The sequence below is a fragment of the Myotis lucifugus genome, unplaced genomic scaffold, assembly GCF_000147115.1.
Source record: "Myotis lucifugus unplaced genomic scaffold, Myoluc2.0 scaffold_1031, whole genome shotgun sequence".
NCBI classification, from domain to species: domain Eukaryota; kingdom Metazoa; phylum Chordata; class Mammalia; order Chiroptera; family Vespertilionidae; genus Myotis; species Myotis lucifugus.
Window position 1 is genome coordinate 66261 of NW_005872079.1, and position 9484 is coordinate 75744.

The window sequence follows — 9484 nt, forward strand, 5'->3', positions numbered from 1 at the left end:
GTACAAGGAGCCAGATATTCTAATGGATTTTGTGGAGTCTCAGGTCTAATGTCCTATATATTTAGGGCCCAGAAATGATAAGAGAGAATAAAGCAAAAATAACTTTTCATGAATCAGGGTGCTTCAACTGGCTAACAATGACTAAAGATTTATTCTTTCACAGCATTAGTAATAGTATTCATAATATGCTCTTATTTAAACCCCAGAGGCCCGGTGCACAAAATTAGTGCACAGGTAGGGTGCATAGGCGTGGCTGGCGATCAGGGCTGATATGTGGGGCAATCGGCAGGGCGATCGGGGGGTGGGGTGGGGGGGGAGGGCGCTGGCACCTGCCTTGGCCGGCCTGGGGCCTGTGGGCTGGGGGCAGCTACTGCATTGAGCATCTGCCTCCTGGTGGTCAGTGCTCATCATAGCAACTGGTCTTTCCACTGGTTGTTCCGCTGGTCATTCCGCCGTTCAGTCGATTTGCATATTAGGCTTTTATTATATAGGATAGCAAACCACTGTGCAAACCTTCCATAGTTATTCTTCATAAGGCCCATGTCTACCAACTATTTGCTTTCTACATTCTCAACTTTTCATGCTGAAATGAAGCAAAAAGAGGTGAGAAGATGCATTTCTGGCTACACACTGACTCAGTGCTCCATTCATGAGACCCTCCCTGAGACATAGTACCAGCTCCTCATGTGTGAGGAACAATGAAACTGTACATCATGCCCAGCCCCTGTAGCTCAGTGGTTGAGCATTGACCTATGAATCAGAAGATCACAGTTTTATTCCCAGTCAGGTTTTGGGCCCAATTCCCAGTAGGGGACATGCAGGAGGCAGCCAATCAATGATTCTCTCTCTCTCTCTCTCTCTCTCCCTCTTCTGTCCTCTCTAAAATAAATAGAAATAAATATTTTTTTAAAAGAAAAACTGTACATCACAAAGTAACCCAGACACTTGTCAACACAACTCTAAGGGACATGGACATGTGGGGCTTCCGAGTTATGTTACCTCCAAAAGCTGTCGTTTCCCTGACGCCTTCATCTTGATGGTGGACATGCGCTCCGCCAAGACGGTGAGCGTGGACTGCAAGGCCAGCTGCTCCGCGGGGTCAGACTCCGGGGACTCAGACACCAGCTCTTTTGCGAGGGATGCCTGCAGCTCGCTGATTTCATCTTGGAGCATGAGGATCTCATCCATCAGTGCCTGCGGGAAAGACGGGAATCACACTCAAGTCCGGATTTCTGGGGACTGAGAAATCCTGTCACCAGCTCAGTCTCCCATCAGTTGAGATGAGTGGATATATTTCACTCAAAGCCATTTAACCAGCAGATAGGGGGCCTACGAACACAAGTTCCAACATGAAAGTCCCAGACGACCTGTCAGAAAAGTTCTGATTTCAAAACCATGTGTGTCATTAAATTAAATGAATTTGAACAAGTTCATGAATCTTTCTGGTTTTCAATAGGCTCATCTATAATCTAGGGCAGTGATGGCGAACCTATGACATGCGTGTCAGAGGTGACACGCGAACTCATTTTTTTGGTTGACTTTTCTTTGTTAAATGGCATTTAAATATATAAAATAAATATCAAAAATATAAATCTTTGTTTTACTATGGTTTCAAATATCAAAAAATTTCTATATATGACAAGGCACCAGAGTTAAGTTAGGATTTTTCAAAATGCTGACACGCCAAGCTCAAAAGGTTCGCCATCACTGATCTAGGGGGCGGGGGCATGCTCAATTCATGCTCGCATCTACAATTCTATGTTGAATATAAAATTCATCACTTTCTTCCTCCACATGATTTTTCCCATTCCCACTCCCAAGATCCCCAGGTTTGAGACAGCCATGCGTTTTAATCCCAAACTCACATTATTCAAGATGGGAGCAATCTGTCACCTGTTCGCATGTCATCACCCTCTCATTTTTCTCCTTTGCTTCCCAAGCTAACATTTGCCGTTTCACAGGGCTGATTTCCAGCCCCTCTTTCCTCGCTCTGTATCTGTCCCAGGTGAGGGCCATTCCCAAGGCTTTCAATGGTTTCCAAGGCTGAACCCCTCCAAAGGTGCATCCCTAACCCAGACATCCATCCAAACAACGGGCTCGTATATTCAACTTACACATCTCATGGGTATCTCCATCCTAAGACGTGTGGAGCCTGCCTCCTCCCCTTCCTTCTCCACCTCAGTAAAGGAGCCACCCTTCTGGCCATAGCTCCACCTCCAGACCCAGGGGCCATTCCTCACACTTTCTCTACTTCACTGGCTCAATCCAATCCCACACCAAATCCAAATGCTTACTTGTGTGTCTGTGTATCTCCTCCGCTCCACCCTCAGTCAGAGCCTAGTGTTGGGGCTACCTGCTCACATTCTCGTCTCTCCAATCCCCTCTTCACCAAGTGATTAGAGCAAGCTTTTAAAAAGGTAAATCAGACCCTCTCGCTCACCTGCTTTAAGATACTTAGTGGCTTATCACCTGTAAAGTAAAATCCAAGCTCCTTCCCACGTACTTGTCTGGCCTTACCCCTGCCTGCCTCTTGTACTACACTCTCTCCAGCTCCTATATTCTTGCCTTCATATTAATGACTCCAGGACCCTCAGCAATCTATTTACTTATTGAATTTATGTTAATAAAATTATATAGGTTTTAGGGGTACAATTCTATAATATGTCATCTGTATATTGTATTATGTGTTCACCACCCCAAGTCAAGTCTCTTTCTGCCACCTTTATGCTCCCTTTACCCTCTCCTACCCGACCTCTGATCCTCCCTTTCCTTCTGATAATCACCATACTGTTGTCTATGAGGGTTTTTTTTGTTTTTGAAATATATTTTTATTGATTTCAGAGAGGGAGAGGGAGGGAGATGGAAACATCAATGATGAGAGAGAATCATTGATCGCTGCTTCCTGTACACCCCAACTGGGGATTGAGCCTGCAACCCCAGCATGTGCCCTTGACTGGAATAGAACCAGGGACTCTTCAGTCCACAGGCTGACACTCTATCCACTGAGCCAAACCAGCTAGGGCTGTTTTTTTGTTTTGTTTTGTTTTTTTGCTTAATCCCTTTAACTTTTTCACCTAGCCCCTCTATTTCTTCCCCTCTGACAGCTGTCAGTCTGTTCTCAGTATCTATGAATCTGTTTCTATTTTATTTTATTTTGTCCATTAGATTCCACATATAAGTGAAACCATATGGTATTTGTCCCCCTCTGATTATTTCACTTAGCATAATGCTCTCCAGGTCCATCCATGCTCAGCAATTTCTGTAAAGTAGCAAGCACCCTGTTTTCCCGATTAACGTCAATCACAATTATACATGGTTTTTATTTTCCATTTTTTATGCTTTATGACTTGCTGTGTAGCAGTAATCATGGCAGGAGGGAGTCTTACTTGGGATTTAAATGTGTGTTAGAAAACAGGCCTTCCTGCAGAAGGGGCTTTGTATTCGCCAGTGTTTCATAGTTCCCAGTGTCCCCCAGGTGCCTAATCCCCATCTCTTCACAGGACTGCAGGCTTCCCTGCAAGCACGGTGCCTTCTCCTGTAGGCTCTCAACAAATAGTAACAAAACAAATAAGTAGAACTTCTCTTTCCCTAATATCAAGTGTCATCAGGTTTAACTGGATTTTTACAGAAGCGATGACACTGACATTAGTAGATACACCTAGGAAGTGCACACACTAAATGCACAGCTCTGTGAAGTCTCACCAACTGCACACACCCATGCTCCCACCCCCCTGAGCAAGAAGGAGAACACGCCCAGGACTATACGCCCCCTGATCCTGCTCCCTGTCAGTCTCTCCCTCCTTCCCAAGGATCGCCAGCCAGGGTGTTGGCTGGTAAAAGTGCGGGTTATTTTTGCCTGTGTGGGCTCTGGATAGTGGAATCACCCCTGATGTACTGCTTCATGTCTGGCTTCTTCCACTCCCTGTTGGGACTGTGAAAGTCTCTTGTGCTGCCTCATGTACAAAGAGCTGATTATCTTCATCGCTGTAGCATATTCCACGGTCACGTGGTTTGTGATCTTTTCCATGTCAGCCTTTCTATGGGTTCATAGAGGTGATCTCATTGTCCTTTAATCTGCATCTCCCTGATGACTAATGAGATTGAATGCTTTTCCTATGTTTGTGGCCACCTGAACATCCTCTTTGGTGACCACCCGCTAAAAAAAAAAAAAAAAAATCTCCTGCCCATTTTCTATTGGATCCTTCCCTTTTCTTGCTGAGGTGTGGACTTGTTTGTTTACTCCGGATAAGAGTGCCTGTGTCTCTTTTGGTTCTGCGTATTGCAAATATCTGCCCCCATGTTGTAATCTGGGTGTCCCTTAATGGGAAAAGACTTGCTTAATGGTCCCTTTTGGTAGTTTAATGTATCAGCATTTTCCTCTATTAAAAAAAGTTAGGTGCCCTAGCCAGTTTGGCTCAGTGGATAAAGTGTTGGCCTGCGGACCAAAGGGTCCCGGGTTCGATTCTGATCAAGGGCACGTACCTTGGTTGCGGGCTCCTCCCTGGCCCATGCCCTGGTCAGTGCTTGTGCAGGAGGCAACCAATCGATGTGTTTCTCTCACATTGATGTTTCTCTCTGTCTTTCCCTCTCTCTCCCACTGTTTCTAAAAATCAATGGAAAAATATCCTCAGGAGAGGATTAACAACAACAACAAAATGTTAGGGCTTTTGGTGTCCTATTTAAGTGATCTTTGCCTACCTCAAGGTCATGAACATATTCTCACATGTTTCTTCTAGAAAAATGCTATTCAAAGTGTGGTCGAAAAAAATGGCATTAGTCTGCAAAATGTTTGTTGTCAGTTCATGACCGGGTGACGATAAAATAGGTAAATGTTAGGAAACTTTATAGCAACCTGACATTGACCTGATATCCAAGAAGTATTTTATTTTATTTATATTACAAAGATAATGGTTTGTGATGGGCTAGAAAGTTTAAATAAAATGTTTTAAAGGTTATTTACTACAGATAGTTTGAGAAGCACTGTTGGAAAACATTTTATTTTCCCTTCACATTTAGATCTACAATCCACCTGAACTTAATTTTTGTGTCCAATGTAGGTAGGGGGGGTCAACAATTTTTTATCTGGATAGCCAACTAACCCTGCATTATTTATTAAAAATGATTTTTTACTCAGTGCTTTGCAGTCTAATTTTTGACATAAGCCAAGTGTCTGTGTAGATGTGAGTGTGCTTCTGCCTTCCAATTCTGTTCCATGGACCCTTTGGCTGTATGTCTGTGCCAATACCAAACTCCCATAAACACTATAGCATTGTAAGTCTCACTCTAAATGATACATCCTTCAACTTTACTCATCTTCTTCAAGGTTGCATTGGCTATTCTTGACCCTTTCAAATTTCAATATATATCTTTTCATACATTTGCCATATATTTTAGAATTAGCTTGTCAGTCTCCGCCAAAGAACTTACTGGGATATTATAATTGGATTGTAATGAATTACAGACTGATCCTGCTTCCTATACATTCAAAATGCTTTTTGGCCTGGACGGAGTGGCTTACTGGTTGAGGGTTGACCTATGAACCAGGAGGTCATGGTTGGATTCCAGGTCAGGGCACATCCCCAGTGCAGGAGGCAGCTGATCGAATCAATGATTCTTATTATTGATGTTTCTATCTTTCTCCCTCTCCCTTCCTCTTTGAAATCAATAAAAATATATTTTTAAAGATGCTTTTTGTCCAGTAAATTATTTCATACTACCTTGTAATAACTTCTTGGTATTTGATTGCCAAAAATATAACATTTGCATTATTTGGTCTGTTTAATTTAAAGGCTTCTCCTTAACTAGTTGGACCGCATTGTCTTTTTCTGCATTGACCCTCGGTATGAACAAGAATAGCCCCCTCACTATTGCACACCTGTGGCTTTCCTCACAAGTACATTTATAGTGCCTTCTACCCACTCCTGTTGCCATTCCAAATTTTCAAAATCTGCCTCTCCCCAAAGACCTGCAAGAGGTTCCTTCTAGCTACTTCCCACTGCTGTAGCCCACAATCACTTTTTTAAAATTTTCTTTTTGGTACAGTATCTTGGTAATCCACTCCACCCTATAGTAGGTTTTTAAAACCACAAATTAGTGAAAAAAGTTCATCTATTTCAGTGTGCACATAGTAGATGCTCAACAGATCTGGTTGAATTCATTCTTACTCTTGACAGAGAAAACATGTATCTGAATCATGAAGCAACAACAACAACAACAAAAGCCTCCTCATTTAATCTCAGTCGCTTTGACCAATCAAGGGTAGAGTGAAGTCACCAGCTTCCGTTTCCAGCTCGCAAGGTTCTGAGGCAGCTCCCTGAATGCTCTGAAGACGTAATGAAAGAACTAGGAAATGAGAGATTCTAGCACGGTTAAGTTTCATCCTGTGAGAGTGGAGCCTCTCTATTCACGCTTCTGTTTACTCTCAAGGGAGAGAGGATATTTTTGGAAGACAGCTATAGTTGTTCACAGCCAAGCTTCCTGGGGTTTTCTCTATGGGTGATGAAATGTTTTTGTAATTGCCACAGAATCATACACTTTAAAATGGTTACTGCTATAGGATGTGAAATTCACTTCAATTTTATTACGAAAAGATCCAGCCAGCAGTCAAATAGGCCTTCACCCCCTAGCCCTGTCTCGGCTGGTGGCCAGCTGCTTCCCCAGGATGTCTGACTCAAAACTAAGGAAAGGAAGATGAAAGGCAAGTCTTTGGGCTTCTGACTTGTGGTGAGAAGCAGGGCGTGTGCATGACACTTTCGTGGTTTAGAGAACTACCTACCTTGAGCTTCTCTAAAATGACTCACTCTAGAGAGAACATGGTTTGGTTCAACACCAAATGTAAACATGAATTTTATTGTGACTTTCAGAACGATCTACAGCAGCATAGTTCATTTCAAATGTTGAGTGGCTGTACATATTAACACCAACACAAAATAACCTCAGAGCTCTGTCTACTAGCCATCACTGAGCTTGGTGAGGCAGAGACCACACACTCCCACAAAGAGTTAGCTGCCTAGGACAGAGGTCCCATCACAGAGGGCTGGATGCTCAGAACAACAGCCACAAGCCAGAGTATGAGCCCGTGAATGTCTTCAAATGTAATCTGTCAAACAATGTATAGAGGATAACAAGAAAGTCACAGTATTCCACCCAAATTCAGTAGATTTGGACAGAAGTTTAAAGGAATAATGTAGGAATTTAGTTAGCTCTCAAAAGAAACATGAATGCTTCTGAGTGAGTGTTAGGGAGGAAATAACAACTGAAGTGTTTGTATTAATTTCTAGGAAATATAAAAAAACGTACTGGACTTTCTCACCCACATTCAGCTGGAATTTAGAAACAGTGATTCTACAGTAGTGCCTGGACATTTTTTAAAATTTATTTTATTGATTTTAGAGAGAGAGGAAGGGAAAGAGAAAGAGAGAGAAATTTCAATGATGAAAGAATCATTGATTGGCTGCCTCCTGCACACCCTCTGCAGGGGATCGAGCTGCAACCCGGGTATGGTGCCCTGACTGGGAATCAAACGGTGACCTCCTGGTTCATAGGTTGACACTCAACCACTGAGCCACGCTGGCTGGGCAGTGCTTGGAATTTTTAAAGTACCATTCCAGAAGCTAGGAACCAATTTAGACGCTGTGATACCATGAGCTTTTCATGTGGGCGGCTCTGTCCCAGAATTTGTAGAACATAGATTCTGACAGCAAAAAGTAGGTCAGATGGAAAATGTCAGATTTGTGATTACATGAGACATTACGCATTACTTATACTTCTTTCTGTCTCATTAGAGCAGCAGTTCTCAACCTGTGGGTGGCGACCCCTTTGGGGGTCGAACGACCCTTTCACAGAGGTCGCCTAAGACCATCCTGCATATCAGATATTTACATTATGATTCATAACAGTAGCAAAATTACAGTTATGAAGTAGCAACGAAAATAATTTTATGGTTGGGGGTAACACATGAGGAACTGTATTTAAAGGGCCAGAAGGTTGAGAACCACTGCATTAGAGCATTAACATAATTGTTAAGCTCAAATAGGCAGTCATCATTGAATTAGCTACATCTCCTCACTGCTATGATTGCTAGCATTACCACTCTCAACTTAGAGAAAAAGTCACATGGTTGGTCCTCATTACAAGAAAAGTTAGATTCATTTCTAATTTACAATACTTAGCATTAATATACAATTTTGAGTTTTCTCCATTAAATCCTTTGAACAAAATAATAATTTGCTCTGTGCTTAGCTTGTGTGTGTTTTCATGGGAATGCCTGGAGGCATGGAGGTGGTGGTGACTGGGAGCTAATTTGCATATTTGCATTTTCAATCAGCAACTCTATAATGTCACCAGGCAGATCACCAGGGCAAATCACCAGGATCCTGTTTTCACAGAGATCCTAAGTCCTGTGGGACCCAAGGAAGGGTTTGGTTTTTTTTGTTTGTTTGTTTGTTTGTTTTGGGGGGGTGGGGTGTCAGTCACCTGGGACATAAGAATGGTGAGCCTTGAACAAAGGCAGAGAGGACCCGGAAGGAGAGAGAGGTGAGCTGTGTGATCCTCTCCAGAAACATGGGCTTCTGCTAATCTAAGCGAGTGACACTCAAATTCACTCTATTCCAGCTTTCAGATAATTTACTAATGTTTTGTTGTGTTTTGTTTTGAATCCTCACCTGAGGATATTTTTCCATTGATTTTTAGAGACAGTGGGAGGGAGGGGGAGAGACAGAGAGAGAGAGAAACATCGATGTGAAAAAGACACATCATTGGTTGCCTCCTGGACATGCCCTGGACCAGGGCCAGGAATTGGACCTGTAACCCAGGTATATGCCCCTGACTGGAATCAGAACCCGGGACCCTTCAGGCCACAGGCCGATGCTCTATCTACTAAGCCAAACTGGCTAGGGCAGCCTTGGGAAAATTTATGCCAAATTCCTTTGGAAGCTCAAAGGGAGCTGTGATGGAATGGAGAGAGGTCCCCTCCAGGGACGGGGAAGCATGGGTGATGGGGTGGGGGTTGCAACACTGTAGACAGAGCCCCAGGAGCACACTGAGGCTGTGTGAAAAGCCCCTTCAGATGACAACGAGGTGGCCCTGACAATCAGAAAACTGGGGCGTCAGTTAAAGAGGACTGTGGAGCTCAGGGAAAACCACATTGTAATAGTCACCGAAGTCCCTGACTATCCTCACGATTGGTTTGGTTTAGGTAAACAGAGGTTAATTTTAATTTTATATATTTATGTATGGCACCCTCCCCAAACCAGACTGACTAGGGGTGACTTTGGGAAACAGAAAGACCCAAAATAAGGCCTCAAATGGATGATAGGCACTTTGATCTCTATCTTACAAAGTCACAGAAGTGTCAAAAACCTGAAGTCATATTCTCAGTATGCTGTCTCTAGATAAAATGCCTTTATTTTTATGTTATACTGCAAGCTCCTATATTGTAAAAGAATGCCATTTCACCTTAGACCGCACACATGAACAAACAAGA

The 9484-nt window shown here is 43.0% G+C and overlaps 1 protein-coding gene across 1 annotated transcript in view; it reads right to left on the reverse strand.

Moving 5' to 3' along the window:
• The window catches only part of LOC102443181 (nesprin-1-like), a gene marked incomplete at both ends in the record, with an annotated part of 119186 nt that overhangs the window by 63676 nt on the left and 46026 nt on the right, over positions 1 to 9484 (reverse strand). Inside the window, 1 exon segment of the mRNA XM_023747887.1 lies at positions 1000 to 1194. Within this exon segment, the coding sequence (XP_023603655.1) occupies positions 1000 to 1194 (195 nt within the window).